At 39.3% G+C, this 22832-nt stretch overlaps 1 protein-coding gene across 3 annotated transcripts in view; it reads right to left on the bottom strand.

Moving 5' to 3' along the window:
* DNAH5 (dynein axonemal heavy chain 5) overlaps positions 1–22832 on the bottom strand; it is a 226859-nt gene that overhangs the window by 35913 nt on the left and 168114 nt on the right. For all 3 annotated transcript variants that reach the window (XM_039842769.1, XM_039842767.1, XM_039842768.1), the window contains exons 57-65: positions 21899–22013; positions 21458–21634; positions 18034–18237; positions 14047–14226; positions 10413–10550; positions 6782–6917; positions 5624–5940; positions 4880–5035; positions 3846–4028 (exon numbers count right to left, since the gene is read on the bottom strand). In XM_039842769.1, coding sequence (XP_039698703.1) covers positions 3846–4028; positions 4880–5035; positions 5624–5940; positions 6782–6917; positions 10413–10550; positions 14047–14226; positions 18034–18237; positions 21458–21634; positions 21899–22013 — 1606 coding nt within the window. The remainder of the gene's footprint in view (positions 1–3845; positions 4029–4879; positions 5036–5623; positions 5941–6781; positions 6918–10412; positions 10551–14046; positions 14227–18033; positions 18238–21457; positions 21635–21898; positions 22014–22832) is intronic.

Below are 22832 nucleotides of genomic sequence, written 5' to 3'. Positions count from 1 at the left end.
CTTTTCTGAAGGACCTTTATAGGTAGCCGGGGAGGGAATGGCTTTGGAAGATTACTGTCCCGATTGGCTATTTCTTCCTCCTGGTAGTTTGGAGAGGGAGAGACAATAGAAGAAAAAGAAAGAAAAGATGGGGCTGGTGAGGGTCGGGGAGGGAGGAAAAGGCCAAGGCCATGACATTGAACAAGCCAGAGGAGGCACGAAGCCCAGAGGCTGGGAAACAACAGAGAAGGTGTGCTTCTGGCCCCGAGTCAAACTGTATGTGAAAGTCAAATTGTTATATGAGAGACTCTAACTGTGAAGCTAACAAAAGAATCAAAAAATGGGAAGGACAATGAGTAAATAGTATTTAAAAACCTAGGTGTGTCTTGGTTACAGAACTGTAGATGTGAAAATCCTCTCTCGGTAACTGAAAAGCCTTGAAGTTAAAATGCAGGTTGTATCTAAATTGTATGAAGGCACAAAGACCAGTGGCCTCAACTTTCTGTTCTAGTCGGTCAAACAGCGCTGGGTGAACAGCTGTGGTGAGGTCTGAGCACAGTGCTTCAGATCTGGGAACATTCAAGAAAAGGAAAATTCTCTCTTTAAGCAAAACAAAAGCTCAGAACTCGCATCAATTCTTAATTCCTTGAGATTCAGCAACTCACGCAAAACCTGCTTTTATCCCCTTTGCCTCCATCTGTTATTTGGTTATATTTGGAAGCTTCCTGAGTAAGTTATTTTAATTCATTTATTTACTAGATCAGAATCTCAAATTTATACTTGAAACTAATAAAAAAAAAAGTTACAAAGAAAAAAGAATCTCAAATTTGAGATAATATAGAAATTAGTACAAGCAAGTGACATATAAAAGCTACTATAAAATTCCTTTCCATAAGCAGTTTTATATAATAAAAGCAGTGACACTATGCTTATACCAGGAGATACAGTGATAAAATGAAAAGGAAATTTTTCATTTTTTATTGCTATATTCCTAAATGTACAATTTATGGATTAAGTGATCAAAAATTAAGGGGCTCCACAAAGATGAAAATGAAAACTAAAATTCTACATAAACGGCATGTGTAATCAAAATTCTAAAATCAATAAAAGGAAGCAGATGACCTTCCAGAGTTCTCATTTCTAAATATCATCCAGACTCTCATTCCCAAAGAGTCTTTCTCTTCTTTACCTTGCACTGTTAATTAAAACAAAAAGATAAACAACAGAATTCAGAAACAGATTTATTTTCTTCTCCACCACCAGTGAGCTGGTGATAATAATGTCTGTTTAGTGTCTTTATTAAATTATTTCCTATGTCAGCTCCACCAAGTTCAGGTCCTTCTACCTGCAAAGGAAAAAAATCATCTACCTGTATGCTCATCCAGAATCCTGGGCAATGATGACCACTGAGGCCTTGATTGTATGACCAGTAGAAGCTGTTAGTTGATATAGGTGGTTTTCTCCTAATAGTACATAGTTCTCTTTGAGTTTCTGACTTGTTCTCTAGGATCAAGGTCAGAGTGAGCCTCAAGTTCAGTGTGAGCCTAAGAGTTTTTTTTTTTTGAAGAAAAGTTACTGAAGGACTACTGGTTTGCTGCGTATTCAAAATGGTCTCAGTACATCACCTCTGGTGACAACAACAGGCTGTCTAAATCTACCCACAGGTACATCAATCAGGTCAACAACCGAATATGGCCTTGATGTGAACTTGAACAACTCAGGCATTTAAAATGACTGCCTTGAAGCATACAGAAAAGTGGTAAGTCGGTTCAAAAGTCTGCCTTCCTTGTATTCACATGCTCCGAGGTTCTGAAGCACATACGCCTGCAGGTAGGGCAGGCTGAACAGCTGAGCATTCACGAGACCAGATCCCGCATGAAAAGGCTCCTCACTGCCCAGTTCCTAGGACACTGGGACAGCTGCTAAATTTATGGAATCAAAGAACAGTGGTCTTTCTCTTGCGTCCTAAGTTATTGTCCCAAGCCATTCTTATTGTCACGAGAAGAATGTACACACCAGTGAGGGCACAACTCACCTGACTGAAGAGGCTTGCCATTTGTTTCAGTCGCTCATTTAAGGGACTTCCTTCGATATCTGCCAACACCAAATCCCTCTCTGCGGAATCTTCCTGGCTTCCAATAGCTCCCCTCCTCCCCAGCTCTATAACATTCTAAATTGTTATTTTATGTTTATAATCACCCAAAAGTGATCATAGTCAGAGAGACTGAATTGTCACTGAAGTCAAAGGAACAATTTGGAGTTTAAAAAACGTTTTCTATCTGTGTCCATATGGCACAGACATAATCTCTTCTCGGCTGAGTCACTGGATTACAAGAAGTGCCCTGAAAGCACCAGAGACTCACTCAGACCCACTCGCCTACCCAGCCTGGGGAGATTCAGCAAAGTGAGCAGATTCAGGATTCAGTAGAAAGAACAGATGCTGCACAAAACAAAACAAAACAAAACAAAACAAAACCATGCTACTTGCAGAAATTACACTCGTCAAAATTTATCTAAGTCAAGTCCAACAGCTCGCTTCTTGCATGAAGAAAGAAAATACAGGTTACACGTTGTATTATAATGTGGTAAGGGTCATCTGGGTAAGACGACCCTCTATTATGACAGGAACACGAGGGCCACATGCTCTGGTGACGCTTCTTTGTAAGAATTATTTTCTGCGAACCTGGAACAGATTCCGATCATGAGACAATAGCAAAGAAGTAAATTTTTCAAGACATTCAACTTTCCAGAAGTAAGAAAAAAAGGCCTGGCCTGTTCAAAGCCTTTTCAGAGCTAAAGTGCTCCTCGGTTCATCTTAAACCTCTGCTGTAACAATTACGGCTCAGCGCTGGTGTTGCTGTGTTTTGTCGTAACCAAAACCTGTCAGGCTATATTATTTTTTCCAGGGAGACTCTCTTCATCTCAGCCGAAGAGAAAGAAAACCAAGGGCAAGGATATTATTCAAACTGCCACCAGAGCCCCTTATCTGTCTGAGGTCAGCGTCACAGGTGAAAGCAGAACCTAAGATACGAAGACCGTATCCTGCCACAAAGACAATATTACATGCTGGGGATCAAGACCCCCATTCCATACCGATGTAATGACATAGCCACGCTAACCTTCCTCAGCCACGTCTACTGAGGCCCCGAAAATAAACGCGTAGGTATTTTGAAGGTGTTATCACTTTGGTAGATCATCTGTGGTAGGCACTCTAGCATCCATTCCTGCCACACTGAGCAGCACTAAGCCTGCAGGTAGGGCCTACCACAAAATAAAAGTAGAGAAAACGGATCTGGAGTTATGCCTGTTGAGCATAATCAAGCCAGAAGCCTCCAGAAGGTGCTCAGTGAGAACCCAGGGTCACAAACATCTTCTCATAAAGAATATATAGACCTCTCTCAGATAACAAATAAGAATTGATAACGTCATGTGTTATCTACGTACATTTAAATTTTACATTCCAAAAGCATAACAATGAATCGAACGAAAAGAAAAAAATAGACATGTACTAGAAATCTAAACGTCCACAGGTGAATAGAACTCACAACAGAACAAACTCTTCAGAAAAATAAAGTAATATAAAACCAGAATAATGAAGCTGAAAATGAGACTAATATTCATTCCCATAGGTGCATCATTAGTCCATATGAAATCAGTTGGTGATCTATTTGATCTGTGAGATGCAGATGAAACGTATTAGGTAGATAACTGGTTACTGGTTATCTAAGATACTTGCCAATTAATAATGGAAAAAAAAAACATAAGGGTGAAAGGGGAAATTCAATCCTAGTACGACTTTAATCATATTGTTTTCACCAATGAAAAAGTCACAACACCATGTAGAAAGGAGGCTGAGCCCTACTCGCCTGCTTCTCTGTGAGAATGACTCTTCCCAGCAACTGATCTTCCAGACCCTTCGTGGTGACGGCAAAATCGACAACGGAGGTCCGAGCGCTGACCTCAGGCGTGTAGGCCGGGTTGGGCAGCTTGGTGGTGATGTACAGTCGGAAGCCACCCATCACGTCTACTTCCCTGTCACCGACTTTCACCTTTTTTTATAAAGAGAAAGTTAAAAGTCATAGAACAGAGCTTCACTCCATTGTGTCTTTTAGTATGGGACCGAGTATCGCTTTAAACAATTATATGCCTGGAAATAATTCATACTAAAAAAGAAATAAATGGTCATCGGGCAGTCACAGGGCTTCAAGCTGCTAGGGAGGGAGTCGGAGAGAAGGAAATTCAATCTGTACCTTACGATAAATATCGAATTTATCGCCAAAACTGTTGTGAACAAACTGCAGAAGTGAGATGGGGTCCTCACATAAAATTTGGTTTAGAAGTCAAGGCTAATGACGGCAGGCGTGCACCAAAGGGGCATGAAAGGTTTTATTACTCACATAATGAGATTTTCTGGGGAGATTAGGCTAGGTTCCCAAGCAGGTCCAAAAAAAATCACTCGAGAGTGTCAGGATGGGCAGCTGTTTTAGGGTTTTGTCATGGTTAGACAGTGGGGCTGGACGGATTCCACACATGGGTACAGATAGGAGGTGACGTCATGTGAATTTCCCATGAGTGCTAAAGGAGAAGGTATCCAGATTTTCTTAACAGCTGGCCCAGATTTGGGATGGAAGGGGTGATGGGCATGCTGGCGCCTGGAAACCAAACATCCAGTCCAACGTCAAGATGGAGTCAGATTCATTACACGTGTGAAGGAGATATTCCTAAAAGGACTACTTTTGAATACTCGAATCCCAGCTCAGGAAGTGTAGAAAAGAAAAGCAAATGCCTCTTGTCACGGACTTGAATTTGAGTTGCTGCCTATTGAGAAAATCTCATCTATGTCACATTTTCCTGGCCTCATAGTAAACTGTTCTATACATCAACAACAGATTTAACCTGCCTTGAAGGTAGACCCAGTCTTAATGAAGTTTCTCTCCAAGACGTTATCCAGGGCTGGATCTAATTCCTCCCCAACATCTTCAATCAGCAAGGGCCTTCCGAGAGAAAGACTGTCCTCCAGGTGGTTTCTGAAGTACTTGTGATTTAGAGATGTGATCTAGAAGCCAGACCAAAATGTTTGCTCTTGACAGATGCTCTCATGATGCAATACACAGATAACTGAGAGAAAGTGGCGCCTGAGCATTTCAGCACAGGAGACAGAGAAGTTAGAGACCCTGACTTAGAAGTACACTTGGCAAAATGGTACAGAAAGCTTACACTGTTTCCATTCGTTTCCTTAGCAAACCATCATTCCCTTTTTACTGGAAAGCACGTAAAAGCTCTGGGCGGCATTGCTGCCTTTTCCTCCACCACCACTTCTGTGACAAATAACCGTGGACTGGTTACGAAGTATCCAAATAAAGTGCTAACACTTAATGTGACGCGGCGCCCCACCCCTGCTCGGTTTATCAGAGAGCCTGAGGCCAAACGGAAGACAGTTTGAAACCTTTGAAAGATGGCCTCAGGGGAGCTCCAAGCAACCACCAATAATGCGATTTTCAGAAATTACTTCTAAATATTACTATCTAAATATTAATGTGTAAAACTGTCTCTAAATATCAAATATTTCTTTATTCTCAGATACGTGTTGATCTGAGACAATAACACTTGACTAAAAGCATAAATATACCTGAGCAGCGATTACCTGGAGCTCGTTTTGGCTTTCTTTATTTTTAATCCAGATCTTGCCTTGAGTCTGAGGATCGATTAACAAAGGATAGCGAGATGCCTTTGTGACGATAATTCCATTCTGTATGGACAGGTCATCATTTGGCAGGCCTTGGAGGTTCCATTCACTAATAGTAGGAGCATCGATCAACATCTCGTTGAGATTTAGACTGTCTCCAAATGGAATTTCCCTGGCTTTCATTTCCTTCTGCCAATCATTTAACAGCAGATTGCGAAATTCTTGGTTAAATGGACCAGAATAAGACAGAAAAGCCGTGGCCAACAATACATCCCCTAAAATGGAAAATAAAACACCACTGAAACGCTTTATGATCAGTCTTGTAATTGTGCAGAATATTAAGAACAAAAATAATAACCATTCTTTTAAACAAAATTCCAGAAATCGAACTGTAACCACATGTTGCTGTGCCTTAGTGAATAAGCAGTAGTTTAGCTCATTGTTAAAGAGGATCCAAATGGTCCACCAAGGGCTGGCTGCTCCTAGTCAAGCTCTGGACTATTTTGACTCTTGATGAATATGAGAGGATGACTTCTGAGTTTAAGATATTAAACCTCAGAAGACAAAGCCTCCCATTCAGAGTAACCTTGATCAACATCACCATTTACTCATAGAATTCAAAAGTGATCTGATAGTTTACCTTCTTTACCTTTTTCAACAAAGGGGCTCAAATATATGGTGATGGAAGGAGATTTGACTTTGGGTGTCGAATACACAATGTGATATATGTATTTTGGGTGTTGAATACACAATGTGATCTATAGATGATGTATTATAAAATTTTATACTTGAAACCTATATAATTTTATTAACCAATATCACCGCATTAAATTTAAAAGTGACCTGATAATAAGAGGATTAAATGTCATTAACACATCATATAAGGTTGCATAGATGCCAGACTAATAATATTCATCTTTCTGAAATTGCTGGAGACAGACAGACAGACAGACAGACACACACACACACACACACACACACACACACACAGAAAAAAAAAAACAGGGAGGAGGATTAAAGTTATCAAGTATTGGTTTGTATTTCGATTAAAGCTAAAATTTGCTAACTCCCTATCACAATCAACACATAATCTCATTAGCAAAGGAATTTACACACCTACGAGTCTTTTAGTTTGTGCAGCAAACTCTTTACTTTGCTCTGTCCATCTTGCTTTCTCTCCTGCCAAGCCCCCGATCAGCGCGGAAGCAGTGTGCATCTTATGTCGGCATCGCTCTGCATCTTCAAGCAAGGTCTGAAAAAGGTCGCGACCAGGAGAAAACTTTTGTTCAGATAAACATAGCCTCTGGCTCAAAAATATGACTTATACATTACATATGGTCTGCCTTTCTGAGACATGTGATCAATTTCTGCGTGCTGCTATCAGCCAGGGCCTATTTCCGTGGGACTTGGATGGGGCCCTGGGCCAACTGGTCAGACCCTCCCCAGATGTTAATAACTGAGAGGCCATGGAAATTTGCAACATGTATGCTTTCCTTATGAAGAAAAATAGAAATAAAATGTAAGCATACATGGTAACATCATCTAGCACAAAAAGTACAAAGAAATGGATATCTCTATATAAAAATTGGGAAAATTCTCACGTTAAAGTTCTAGCATGAATATCGCTTCATCTAACACCTCTTTTCACTTTAGGCAAAATTTTACCTTCAGATTGTGCCGTTCTGAAGCTTGTTCATAAATTTTAGACACACCCGACTCCGCCAGTCCCTCCCTACTGCTGCTGTGTCAACTAAAGACCTTTAACCAACACTTCCACATACTACTGCCACTCAGGCTTAGTTGTTAAAAAAAAAAAATGATTCTATTTCTCTATTTTAAGAAACAAGTGCTAATCCTACTTGTAAAAAAATTTATTCTAGTGAAATAATAATGGATATGGATAAAGATTTAGCTATGTGACTAGTCACTGACAATTCAGGTATAATATTTACATAAATTTATACATCTACTTTTAGCATAGATACACTAAACGTCTAACAATATCAGATTATTTAAATAAATTATGGTATATCATAAATAAGAATACTCTGAAGGCATTAAAAATTATCTTATAAAAATGTTTATGATCAAGAAAAAAATCATGATAGATCATTGTTAAAATTTCAATTTATAAAGCAGTATGTATTGAATTTTCTGTTATAGTTTTAAATGGATTTAAAAATGTATGTAAATCGAGGTACATGATCAGCTATGAAATGATAAAGAGAAAAAAACATCTCCAGGGTTACCTATGTGTGTTTTCTATAAGAAATGTGAATTGCCTTTGTCATAATAAGGAAATATAGTGCATTTCAAAAGCAAGATATTTATTACAGTTCCTCCCAGTCTACTCCATTTTCCTTCCCGCAGAGTTAATGCAGAAAACCTAAAAAGCACAGCCGAGAACTTCACCCCCACAGCTACAAGACCCACATTTGTTTGCTTCTCTCCAAGAAGAAAGATGCCAGCGACATCATTTATTTCTGCCACCTTTGGACACAACATTTCATGTAAAAGATATTTTTAAGATTGAGTTGTCTTCCCGAAATTCCCCATGCCCACTCCCAAGTGGCCAAATAAGAAAATACCCCAGCCCTTCCTCTCCTGGCTTTTGTTTTCTGGCAGAACCGGATGAGAGAGGGAGAGAGGCGGGTGGGATGGGGGAGGAAGAGAAGCAAACATCTGAGAGTGTGGAGGGGAGGAGTGGGTTTCCCCTCCCAGCCTGGCTGAGGGTGTGCAGAATTTTCCAGGTCTCATAAACAGTCCCTCCAGCCCTCTCTCACACAGTGCCCCCTGCGTGCGACTAGCTGGCCAGAGGGCCTAGGGGAGCAGGCCCCACATGAAGGTATTGTCCTGTGCAGAGAGAAGCAGGACACACGCTCCTACAGGGACCACACGGGGTTATGAGGTTACGGGCTGTGACCATGAACTGTAGACTCAAGGCCCTTGCCCTGTTTTCTGGGAGTCCATACACCCCCAGAATTTGCACAGAGCCCGATGGAGGGACAAGGAACAACGAAATGACTAAAGATCAAGTTCACTCCAGCACGGTAATGGCCGACAAGCTTACAGCCAGAATTAGGTTTTTTAACTTAAAAAAAAAAAAAAAAAAAAAAAAACTTGACATTTGTTGAAACTTAAGTGTTAAGTCGGAGCCATACCTTTAGAGTAGCAGTTCTTGTGTGGTCCTATATGACTAGTTACCTAACAAATAGCAGGAGCTCAAAAACAAAAAAGTTTATTGAATGAATGAAGGCAAAAATGCTAAAAGTGAAACATAATAAACGTGAGGCTGTAAAATATTTTATTGTATTCAATCCCGCTCCTGGATATGTGTGTCCAAGGAGTAAAAATTAATGTGCCTTCCTCACGGTTTCTAAAGTACTTTTTCAAATTGTGATGTTAATTTTCTCTTTGTAAGTGAATTCTATAGGGCATAAGTAACAAACCCAAATAGGTACTATATAATTAACTCCTTAAAACTTCTAAAATGCTCTTATTTTGCTTTCAGGGGACTTAAGACAAAATATCATACATTCTGCACATAGTGAAACTGAAATGTTCACCCAAATTATTATCAGGGAATAGACTAAGAGAGCAGGAATCTCAATCCAGCCAAGAGAAGGCCAAGAAGGGTCAAGGGTAAATTCGATAAAATCATCAAGGAAAGAAGAGAGTGAATCTAGCTCTTATTTACCAAATATAGGATTCATCAGGGGCAAAAACAGATTTTATGGGGCCAGAAGCTTACATAATCTAGAGACAACTTTAAGAAAATCATTAAAGTCTTCTCATAGATACAAAAATGCCAAATGGGACATAGAGCTGAAATGATGGGGAGAAAAATCTCTCCCAAGTCCTGGTGACTTAGAAACCCAGATGCGTTTCTTCTGGGAGTGCTAGGGGTTCCCTCTGAATGCTTCCACACCGAGACTTGCCAATCATTCTGCATAGAGCACTCTATGCAACACTCCCAGCATTCACAGGGGCCTGCACAAGTGAGGGCTCATGATACTTAAGCTACATTAGGTCTATGCTAAATCTGCCTTGATGACCAGAAGGAAGGAGGCCCAAATGGAGCCAGAATTAGTATAAATAAAATAAAGAGCTTATGGCCCAATGTATACAAAAAGCATAAATCTAGATTCTGAAAGTTGCTAAAGCTGCAAAATATATATAGGTTGAGAAGGCTGTGGATGGTCATCATCATCGGATACAGCCCTGTGGTCGGTCACATCGGTCCAGCAGAGAAGCCAGAGTAGACATCAGAAGACCAAGGTCTAGTCCAGCCCTCTGACCCAGGCCTATGACTGGGAGCCATTCTCTTGTCCTCACTGGGCTCAGTGCCTTTCTCTAAAATGAGAAAAAATAAAAACATCTATCCTGACTACCTTGAAAGGCTCTTTCAAAGATTAAACAAGTGGAAGAGCATGATTTTAAAAACTAAAAAAAAAAAAAAGGTACAAAAGATGTTGTTAATAAGGAAATCCAGAACGTTCATGTTCCGGAACTGATTCCTGTCTTGGCTAAAAATCCTGACGTCTCACCAAAGGTCCTTGGTGTCTGGTGGAAACAAATTCTAGGGTTTAGTGAGGGATCCTGTGCTGTGTATGCGTTATTTATAAATTAAATGAATCCCTGCTGAAAACCAAACCCTTGGAGTGAGAAAGTAGAAAGGGAATGAAGGGTGTCGCATAGCCGCGGGTGTAGGTATGTGACAGCCCCTTCCAAGCCAGACAACAATTACCTGCTTTTCAGTCATGGCCTGTTCATACTCGGCTTGAACCTTATCAAGTTCTGCTTCCTTGTCATCCAGCTCTGCCTGGGCCTTCTGCAGGTCCTGCATGGCCAAGACGTGGCGATTCTCCTGCACCACCAAGTTGGCCTGTACAGGACACACATGAGGTGACAAGGTGGGCAAACCAAACAGTCAGCATTTCAGAGTCTAAGAAAACCGGGCAGTGTCTCATGGCTATACCTTTTCTTTGTTCCATCCTTAAGGTCTTTTCAAATTGCATTGAGTCAAGACCAAATCTTCATGAGAACATGACATAAATGTTTATGGGAAGAAAATCAGAATCATTAGAAGTCAGCAACTTTTTCTCATGAAGTGCCTGATAGTAAATAATTTAGGCTTTTGGGCCCAAGAGGCAAAATCAAGACTATTGTTTAGGTACTTATTTAAAAACATAAAAGCTCTTCTTATTTCATAGGCTATACAAATATGGGTAGCGGATTAGATCTGGCCTGTGGGCTACAGTTTGCTAATCTCGAGATCCAAATATTGTACTATTAAATATTATGATATTACAATATTAAATATTAATATTACAATATTAAATATTGCAATATTAAATATTGTAATAGGTAAATTACAGAACATTATAATAGTGAGAGTTGTAGGGAGAAAAATAAGTCTTTGTATTTAAAACCATCAGCCTAGCAGGACTGATCGCTATTGATGAAAATGTCAAAACGAGGCAAAGAATAACTGTTTGCTGAATATAAAGATCTAGGTTTTGTGGGCAGTGGTCATCTTGATGTCACTCCTGTAACTTTCATATATTGCTTGTCTTCCAGAAAAGAACTGCTACCTTGAGCTGTGACCAATTAAAAATATTTGTTTTAAGAAAGCTAACAAATTAGACTCCATACACATGATCAAAAGCCACATCAGTAGAAGATGAGGTATAGAAAATAGTCCATGCTTTTAGATTGTTTTTAGATTGTTTTGAAAATTTTTTGATTGTTTTGAAAATTTAGATATTTTTTGAAAATTTTAGATTTTTTACAGGAATTTAGATTGTTTTGAAATTTTTTTTGAAATCGAATGTCTCCTTTTTAAGTCTTATAATGTTAAAATTGACATTAATGGGGGAGATCCACTACTAAACCCACATTCTTTCTGAGGTGTTTGAGAAGAAATTATTATCTTAAAAATATTCGTCTAATGATTTTTCTCTCTGAAAACTTCAGGCTCTGAAATTTTGGCAGAATTATTCTTCAAGCAAAAGTTAAGAGTTCCATAACTGATTAGAACCAATGGCAGGCAAAAACATGGCTTTAAAATTATACTTTTTTTAGTATAAAATTATACTAAAAAGAAACTACCTCTTGGAACATTTTTTTCTCAGCTCTTCTCTAAGCTGCATCTGTTTCCATGGCTTCAACATGGAAGAAAAGCAAAGTCCCTGTGTCAGCTCACCAAAGTCACCCACTAATGTCAAACTATCACAGTCCCAAAGATTTTGAATATTTCAAAGACTTTGCTCAAAATTTTTTTTAAATGAAGCTTTCAAAAGTCGCTAACCAAAAGGTATAGAATCATTCAGATCCACCTGCTCACCTTAGGAGCTGCAGTACTTTGTTCAAGTTACTTAAACTCTGTGAGCCTCAGTTTCTCCACTGAGATGTTCAAAATATCTAGGGTTGTGTGTGTGTGTGTGTGTGTGTGTGTGTGTGTGTGTGTGTGTGTAGTGTAGATTAAATAACATATGTAAAAACCCAAGTCTGGAACCTGGCATATAACAAGAGTTCAGTAAATAGTAGATATTGTTATTGTTACTATCGGCGTGCAACATTTAAGGCTTTACCGTTGTAATATTCTGTTTATACAGACTAGTATTTACTGGTTTTCATAGAGTTTTCAAGGAGAGATCTCATTAAAATAAACTTGAATAGAACCTAAATGGCTATAGTTGTAATTAATGTTTAAGTTTATTCACTACCAGAAGACACTTGGAGCACAACTGTGGGATGAAAGTAAAGTGCCCCTATGTGTCTTCATTACTAATTAGCAACGAAGAGGTTCCAACTGGAGTTTAATAAGTATCCTTAATCTCGCCTCACTGAGGAAGCAGGAGCTGGTGCGTGAAGCCCCTCCAGGAGTGAGCGACGTTAGAGGCCTCGGTCTGTATTTCCTGAGATATCGAGCAGAGGTGCCCAATGATAACTTGTCCTCTGTCTTCTACTTCTCCCTGCACGGTGATTACATGGGATCCATGTGACCGCGTGTATTTTTCCGACTGCCATTAGAAGCGACCTGACAAAATGAATGCATGCCGATACTGGATGCTCTTAAGAATGTAGGAGGGCGCTCCCAGAACAGACTTCTCTGGAGCAAGTAGAAGTTCCCACTTTCTGATGAAATTCTCTTCGCTTCCTACGGTAGGGTCTAGATTGTCCTGGGTTTGGGTGCTGCTGAAATGTCCTGAACATAGGGAAGACCTCTTTGTTCTTATGTAAGCCGTCTTCAGAATGTCCACTATTTTGTAGACTTTAGCTCATTTCATTTAAAACGACTACAACAAAATAAAAACTATCCATCGTGAATTCAACCGTAATTCCTTTAAAGACAATATGTATCCTTACCCACTGGAAAATTTGTGAAGGAAGCCCTGAACTTTTGATATGGTGGTCACAGTTCAGTTACTATCGGAATGTTCATTTTTGAGCTATACTGGGGTCTTCAATGGTCCCAGGTCCTAATGTCAGCATGACATCAATTATTTGCTCTAAAAGTCTCTGAGCCAAATGAGTCTCTTCTTTTAAGGTTGCCCGAGGACCCCAGTACATCCACCATTGAGTAAATGGTCTCGGTCTGGTAATAATTAGAAAATAAAAGGGAACTTGCAACTCTATCCCTATCTTCTTTCTACTTTTGATTATTTTTATCGTGATTACTATACTCCTTGGGTGGTTTATAAGTCTAAGTGAATTTTAGTTGATGGTTGAAAGAGATCAGACTCATACAAAAGCGAAATAACCAACCAACTCTTAAGGTATGAGTTTTGAGACACTGGTATCCCATTTTCAAAACATATGCTTGTCTCTCCCTCTGCTGAAGACTGAGTGCCATTGAATGGTGGGGGAGTGGGTACAAATGAAGCTTAGAAATACAATTACTCAAAAGGAAAGAGGCATATTCTCAAATCGCATTAAACAACAAAGAGATGATATTCGGTTTCTTTCCTGAGGGACAAAGAGGAGAGGAAATACTATGTCATGTCATCTGTGTGTCAGCCCTACCTAATTCGTAGATTTCCCTGGCATGAGATCTTGGACATTATCAGGGGGTTCTGCACGATAGTTTTCTGTGTTTCTTTTTTTCAAGTTGACATTGTGTAGGAAAAATATCCAGCAGCCCGCACTGGACATAGTATCCTTGTAGAGAGTCCACGCTTACAGGCTCACATCATTCTTATGGAGCAGGATTACAGAGAAGAAAGAGACATCTCGGGTTTCGTCTTTCTAGCCATTGCTGTCTCCGGGGACTCGAGTACAATAACCCCAAAGGCTGTGTTGTGTGAAAAGACAAGACCAGTTGACCTGGAGACCTCCGGCAGATACGCGCGTCACGTGGCTCTACCTGGGAGGCTTACCTTCAGAGGCAACACCTCTCTGTTTATAGAGAAGAAGGAAGCCATGGCTTTGGTCCAGGAACAAAGACCGGCGACGTTCCCACACACGCGCTTAGCAGTTTCGATGTTGTAGTCTGCCATCTCAAAGTAAGGATTCAAAAATTCTATCACTTCTTCATTGATCGTGTCTTTTGGGAATTGCTATGGAAAAGGAGTAAAATTAAGTCAAAATTATTCTTTCCATGAAGTCACACTCGCATTATGCTCACAATGCCATTGAAACTGCTGAACAACCGAAAGGGGTGAATGACTTGATATTTTGTCACTATTTCAGTATATTAGGCAAAAGTACTATAGGTGAAAACAGAGTAAGCAATGACGACAAAGAAGTCAGAGTACAGTTTATGTTCTGTGGACAAGAGATGCCAACCTTAAATAAACTTTCTGGGATCCAAGGAAAAAGGAAATTTTTGCAGCAATGAACACTCGCACGGTTATTAGAATTTCCAAAGCAATAAAATTTTTATGTCATTAATCCTAAGTAGGTGAATTATAAACCCATAAAATCAACAATGAAAAACAAATACACATGGGTATAGTCAGCCTGAGGACATATATATTTAACATTTAGCAGAAACTAAAACCTTAATACATTCAGACAGAAGTTCTATTAAACTTTTCTGAAATGTGAAGATAATAACTTGAACATTAGGCCTTGAGGGTGATGAATTAATTTTTAATTATAGAACCATTAAGAATATGAGAAAATTGTTATCTTCGGGAGCGATACGATTGTTTTTAAATAGTAACAGAAAGGAATTTTTAAAAATGTCTATCTTGAATCAAAAGAAAATACTGGCCAAACAAATAAAATTGGATCTTTTTTAAGTGGTGTTTGAGCACATAAAAGAGGATGATTAAATGTCTTCCAAATAGAAAAAAAATTTAGCACCTAAATAATTCAGTGACATCTTCACAGAAGACACATAATGTAGGGTAGAACACAATCTCATTCAGACCTGTTTTAATGCAAATTTCTTTAAGAAGACGTGGATAAAAGTGAAGCCAAAAGAAAAATCAGAATATTTGGGAGCAAGGGAAGAGCAAATAGCAAAGGAGCTTCTAAGATCTATATCTGCTCTGCCACCAGATATGTAATGCAGGAGCCCAGAGTCACTTGCCAGGATTCTATTCAAAGTCCAATTCATTGTCACATTTTTCTAACTTTTTGAGTCTCCTCTGTCACCACTGCCACCCTAACTCACCCAAAGTTAATCGCCACCTCTTCTCCACTCAAATAGCATGTTATTCCTTCACAGTGGCACTTACTTCATAGAGTCTCATATTTTAATTTTCTGGGACAAATCTGTGTGGACACTAGTTGTATAAGCTACTTATTGTTATAGCTTCTGTAATAGGCTCTAGCTACAGCACCCACTGGGCGATGCTGAATTGAAAAATGAATGAAAGATAGCATTAAAGTTATTGCTTGGGAAACGGATGTGGGTTGGGTATTCCCGATTAGTTGTCTCAAGATCTAAATATGAAAGATAACACAATATAAATTCTAGAAGAAAACACGGAAGCATTTATTCTGCCTCCATGGTGAGCAAAGATTTCTTAATCAGAGCACAGAAAGCATTCTTAAGGAAAACACTGAAAAACTAGACTACATTAAACTTAAGAACACCTGCTTATCCAAAGACACCATTAACGGGATGAACAACTAAGGTAGAAATTGGGAGAAGATGTCTGCAAAACACAAATGATAAATTACTCATATTTTATATATAAAGAAATTCTGTAAAGTAATACAAAATTAAAATGGATGAGAGACCTAAATGGGCATTTAACAAGAATGCCCAAGGGGCTTATAAACCAATAAAAAATTTAGGGCATCATTAGTCATCAGGGAAATGCAAATTAAAACCACAATAATAAGATACTACTGCAAACCCATCAGAATAGCTAAATGCAGAAAATGGTGAAGATGTGGAGCAACTCATACACTATTGGTGGGTGCATAAAATGATGCCGATATTTTTGAAACTCTTTAGCACTATCTACTACAGCTTGATTAAATGTATAAACTAAGACCCAGAAATTCCACTCTTGAATATACAGCCAACAGAAACGCAAATATGCTGACCAAATGACCTGCAGACCAATACCCATAAGAGCTCTATTTATAATAACCAAAAACTAGTAGCAATTCAATAATTCATCAACAGTACAAGGGACAAACAAATTGAAGCATACTAGTGTTCACGATGATGCCGGTTTACACAAGCTCATGAGAAACAATTGCTAAATTTTCAGAAATTCTGCAAACTGGTTGTAAAAGATAACCATTATTAATATTAAATTATATAACTTACAATTAAATTTTATTTGAAACAAAAATAATGTATAGTCAAATAATATATAGTATAATTCTTTTACTACATTTTACTATCTATGTTTTTTGAGGTCATTTATATCTATTTACTGCACCTATATGGTAGAAATACTATATAATGGTGTGCTATTACACATCTCTTCCCAAGTCTACATTCAGCATCATTTTTATAGCTTGAAATTGGCCACTATGGGATATTTACACTATGGAAATTGACGAACATTATAAATCGGAGCTTTTTGGTTCTTTTTTCTCCCCAGAATGAAATACTATTCTGTGCAATAATAAGAATGAATATCACAGATGTGTTAAAGAGGTCAAAACAAAAGTCTTCATATGATTTCATATATGTAAATTTCAAAACAGGCAAAACTATTAGTATAAAGGTCAGAATAATAATTATCTTAGGAGAAGCTATTAACTGGGTTGGCACGCAAATTTCTGGGATCTGCAAATAAAAAACCTTGATTTCAGTGTTCATTAATGGTTATCTACATATGTAAATATTTATCAAGCTGTATACTTTAAATATGTGCATGCTATTATATGTAAATTCTATCTCATAATAAAGTTAAAATGATATAAATTAATACTCAAAAATTACTGCTGAGACTTGAAATAGATATATTTCTATTCACATGTATATAACATATGCACCTATGTACTGTCTCCTTACAAAGAATTTTTAAACTTTGATTGAAATACATCATTCATGCCAGTGACCACTACATGAGTTATATAGATCTCTAACCATTACGCTGTACAACTGAAACTAATATATTATTGTATGCCGAATATAATTGAAAAATAAAAACTCATTGAATTGTACAATGTAAATATGAGCAACTAATTGTCTATCGTATGTCAACAAAGCTGGGGAGGGAAAACTAAAATTTGTCGGGAAAAACTATAATGCTTATAATGTCTTATATCTGAAACAGAAAAAGTCTACTCTGAAAATATAGTACAAAACACATAGGCAGAATATTATTCAGCCTGAAACAGAATGAAATCCTAACATTGTGACAACATGGACCTGGAAGACAATATGCTATGTGAAATAAGCAGAAAGGCCAACACTGTGTGGTCTCGCTCATATGGAGAATCTACAGCAGTCAGACTCATGGATGCAGAGAGCAGAATGGTGGTTGCCAGAGGCTGGGGGCAAATAAGTGGGAAGATGCTAGTCAAGGGGTACGAGGCATTAGTAATATATAACGAGTAAGTTCTGGGCACCTCACATACAGCAATGTGAACAGAGTTAACAATACTGAATTGAATACCTGAAGTTTACTGAGAGGGTAGATCTTAAGTGTCCTCATCACAAAAAAAAGAATAAAAGAAAACGGTAACTATGTAAGGAGATAGATATGTTCATTAGCTTGATTGTGGATATTATTTCACAATGTACACCTATACCAAAACACCAAGTTGTACACCTTAAATATATACAACCTTTATTTGTCCATTATACCCTAATAAAGATGAAAAAATAGTAAGCAAAAATATGTATGTTGAATAAATTCTTTTAGAAACTTATTCCATTAAAGGACTCAGATATGCCAATGCAGTCTGGTCCACTCTTAGCCCATCACTGCTGGGCCACCCACCTGTAAGTTCTGTAAGAAGTTCCCTGCAGTCATCAGCTTTAAGGATTCCTGCCAGGAAGGAACCGGACAGCTCTTCTCCGGGTCGGTTTTCACTGCGTTGACTTTCCTTTGAAACAGCAGCAGCACACAGTCCATGATCCGCATGATGAGGTGAGGGGGCCGGCCCAGCGTGCGGACAGTCGCAATGTCTGAAGGCTTGATGGTCTGCGGGAGGAAGGGAAGCTGTCATCTAATCTCATGTGAGAAAGCGCACACGGAACTGTCATCTCTAAATGTTACTGTTTCGACAGAAGAAAACGAGCGTGTTTAAGTTAGATACAGTCTTGGGGGCTAGACGCATATTTAATCCCAAAGAAACTCATGTCCCAAAAAGTTTAAATGTTTACAATTCAAACTGACAATGAAGATCGAAATGTTGGTGAGTCGATGAGGAGCTGTGACTTCTCTAAAACCATACAGACCCCATAGTGTCAAAAAAAAAAAGAGTGTGTAACTTGAAAGAAAAAGAATAGTCAGCACTTATGCAGAGACCAGGAAAACTCCGCATTGGCAGTGCTTTTTGACTCATTAGTTATGTAGGGCAAGAATCTGCCTCTCTCTCTTAAGCAACTTGTCCCCGTGGACTGACACTAGCAGGCAGCCCAGGGGCTGACAGACTGAATAATTAGAGGTTTCTTAGCTCGGAACTGACCTTTACATGACAGAATCTGAGCAATAAGAGTTTCTCTAAGTTCTTAGAAAAATTCTGTTCCATTTCTAGTTACAGAGATTCTTCATAGCGTAAATTATTCAATAGTTACAAAGAGCTGCTGTGACTATTTATGGAATGAGTATTGAGAAAATATTAAATATAAGAATCTGATGCAGTCCCATTTCTAGGATAAATACTGTATACTCATTCCTTCCAGATCTTGAAAACTTTCCATTTTATTTGCATTCGTACCCCTCCTGCCAAAAGAACATACCCAAGGAGCTTCTCATCCCAGCTAATAATCTTTTCTCCGAAGACTGAGAAAAAGAAGAAAACCACTAGACTTGATAATTAGGAATATAACTAGAGACTGTGAAAAGGCTTGTTTCAATAGAACAGTATTTGTGAAAGCTAGACAGCTGGAAGCGAAGAAGAATTTGTATTTTTAAAAAAAATAGAAATACCAGATAGACCCTAATTTGAGATGTATGGCTATAAAGGAAAAGAGAGAATAGTGGCCAATGAGGAAAGTAGAGCCAAATTAAAGTTATGTAAGATATAAGAGCCGAACATGCTTATTTCACTTTCGTTTTAGAAAGGGAAATTTTCAAACAAGACTGGGCTCGGTTACGTTAGGTGCCCAGGTAAAAGGAATTGGGCGGAGGGGCATATCTGAAGTTTAATCTATGTCACCTAAGTATTGAAATCATCATTTTTTGACAAGCAAAGCCATATGACTTATATAATTTCCAGTACATCATTGCAATATAATAAATAGTTCTTTAACATCTGGAGGCATTTTATACGTTTGTGTCAAGTCAGATCAGCATTGAGATAGAGACGGTCTTTGCTGTTACTTTATTTGTTGTATCGATTTACGCAACCTGATATGAAAACGTTAGAATCTGGAGGTACTTGAAACTTTCTTAGTATACCCTGGTGGCGCCATATTTCAAAATTTCAAAAGGCCTCAAAGAGACAATAAGATGGAGGCAGAACCAATGAAAGGAATTATTTGAAACCTCTCACACACACCCCATCCCTTTACCCTGTTCCACACATCTCTGCACTGATGACTACATAATACAGAATATTTTTGTGGCAGAGAGCACTGAATTAGAAAGATACTGGAAAATATAATATTAAAAGAGATGCTAGGCCTTTTAAGTCTTGGGAAAATGTGGGTCTTTAAGCAAGACCTGAGATGCCATATGCTCTATTCCTATGACGCCACTAGGTATCACGAGTTCAAAAAAAAAGGTTAGAAGTTTCTCTGCACTATCATTGTCTTCTCTCTGTTGATCAAGCACTCTCAGTGAAGCCAGCATGCCTAAATGGGGGTGCAGGGTGAGGATCAGATCTTGAAGAGATATCTGCACCCCCATGTTCACTGCAGCATTACTCACAATAGCCAAGATATAGAAGCAACCTGAATGTCCATCGATGAATGAATGAATTTAAAAAATGTTATACACACACACACACACACATTTAAGCCTTAAAAAAAAGAAAGAAATCCTGCCATCTATGACAACATGGATGGACCTGGAGGACATCATGCTAAGTGAAATAAGCCAAACACAGAAAGACAAATACTGGATGATCGTGTTTATATGTGGAATCTAAAATAGACACTCACAGAAGCAGCGAGGAGCATGGTGATTGCCAGTGACAAGGGGTGGCAGAGGAGTGAGGAGGTGACGGTTGAAGCAGACAGAGTTTCAGTCACACAAGATAAGCAAGTTCTGGGGATCTACTACACGGCATAGAGCCTGTAAGTGACGACACCGTATTATATACTTAAAATTGGTAAGAGGGTAGATCTCACGTTAAGTGCTCTTACCACAAGTAACAATAATACTAAAGGAAGCAGGGGGAGACTTTGGGAGGTGAGAGATATTTCCATGGCCTTGATGGTGGTGATGGTTTCACAGGTGTATGCTTATCCCCAAAGTAAGACAGTGGTGAAACAATCACAATTACATTATCAAGTAATGATGCCTGCTCGACTGAGGTTACGTAACTCGAATTAGCGGTACCCGGATCAGCAGTGCTCCGTTTGTCCAGCTGCTTCTCAGGCCAGGTAGCAAACGACACGAGGCAGCAGATGAGCACGGCTGCAGTAAAAGCGATCTTACACGGAGCCCCCAAACACCTTAAACTGAGACTTCAGAACTGGGCCAGCCCTTTCAGCTGTGGCCTAGTTCGCGAAACTCGTCATATTTCCTCAGAATCCAGCCTCCTTTCTAATTTTGCCATTTCTGTCACTGCCACACAATCGCAGTGAATATTTGTGTTGGAAGCCTGCCCAAACTCTGACGTGAACGAGATACCTCAGATCAGGAATTCATAGATCAACTCAGAGAACAGTGCATCCCACGGACCCACTCCAATGTCCTCAAGGGATGTGAGGAAACGTGAGTTTAAGAATTTTATGTGACTTCCCCAATGTCACACAGCTGATTGGTTAACAGAGCGGAAATGAGAATCCAGGACTCCTGGCCGCCATTACATGACACTGCCCATCAATCGTGAGTGAGGAAACGAGGTGGGAAGCAGCACATGCAAAATCTATAAGAGCTGATAACACCTCCATGCAGAACCATTGCTTGAAGTTGTTCTCGTGGAGAGAGCTCTGGTCTGAAGCAGTAGAGCATTTCCTGCTGTCACCCATCTTTTCTTAGTCCTCCTCCCACCCCAACACCTGGCATCTGTCATGTCATGCAGATCTACCTGCAGGGCTGCCTCTGCTTCTTCCAGAGCTGGTTTGGCTGCTTCCAGTTTCTCTTCTGCAATGGCTTTATCTTTAGAGATGCTGTCTACGATGGCTTGCGCTTTGTCCTTCACCTTCTGTACCTCAGCCTTGACCTTCTCGGCAGCCTGTGCCTTCATCGTCACTTCCTTTAAGACCTAATTCAATCAAAAATAAAAAATAAAAAAAAATACCTCATCAAAACTTCCCAGAGACCCAGCTGAAAAGGCACGTTTTGCTTTAATTTCTTGACTTCTGTCCACTTACACAAACTGTCATACGGAAAATTAAGACTATCATATTCTAATGGAAATAAGTAATTGATACTCTCTTGGCTATAACTCAGTGACTATGCAAATGTCATTAACACTTACGAACCGGGAATTGAGAAAGAATGTGACACCATGTAAATGTCCACCCACCGTGTCGGCTTTGTCATTTGCCACCTGTAGCTCCTTTTCTTTTGCTTCCAATTCTTTGCTCAGGGCTGCAACAGACTCCGAAGCTTCTTTCAGCTTTTTCAATCCAGTGTTCATTCTGGGATTGAAAATCCAAGGGAGCAGTGTCAACATCTGTGGCTCTTGGCCACATTTTCCAAATGCTGTCTATTAATATAAATAGCAGTGACCAGATTTGAAGAATAAGTGTATGAACAAGCAGCCAAATACAACAGGGCTTGACAAAAAAAAAAAGGATGTAGGTCCAGGCTTGATTCCAGACTGGAGGCATTTGTACGGCTTCCTAGACAGCGTGTGGGAAGAGAGAAGCTGCCAAAAATATTCTGTGCGACATGGGGAACGACGGTGGGTCCGGAGTCTGCATCACGTGGGAAACGTGCCTAATGAAGTATAGCTAAATGACAACAGACTCAAAATGCTTGAAGCCCCATCATGGAGGAAGCAAAACCAATAACTTCTGGTTTTCAATAGAGACTAATGAGGTTAAAAGAAGAAAGACTTGGGATTTAAGAAAAGAAGCAAATGCGAAGCCATCAGAACACCAGCGTGAAGGGACTCGCTGCCTGCCTGAACTTGAGATAACGTGTCTTAAAGACTGAAGTCCTCAGAGTCACTTAGTCTGAACACCCACCCAGGTGTCTCTTCTGTTCAACCCTGGCTGATTCCGGCCACATTCAGGCAGAAGACGGAAGTGTTCAGAAAAGGCCAAGGCAGAGAGTGAGATGTGGAGCAACTGCAGCAGAAGTAGCGTATTCACGAAGCAGTGAACACAAGCGTCAGACTCTCTCATGCTTATGAGGGTTTCTCAAGCTCAGCACTACTGGGGTTTGGGGCTGGGGAGTTCCCTGAAGTGGGGGGGCTGTCCCATGCCCTGTGGGATGTTCAGCAACATCCCTGA

This window comes from Pteropus medius, unplaced genomic scaffold (genome assembly GCF_902729225.1).
Source record: "Pteropus medius unplaced genomic scaffold, Ma_sr-lr_union100, whole genome shotgun sequence".
Lineage (NCBI taxonomy): Eukaryota > Metazoa > Chordata > Mammalia > Chiroptera > Pteropodidae > Pteropus > Pteropus medius.
The sequence above is the reverse complement of the archived record's forward strand: the minus strand, read 5'-3'. Positions and strand labels throughout refer to the sequence as shown.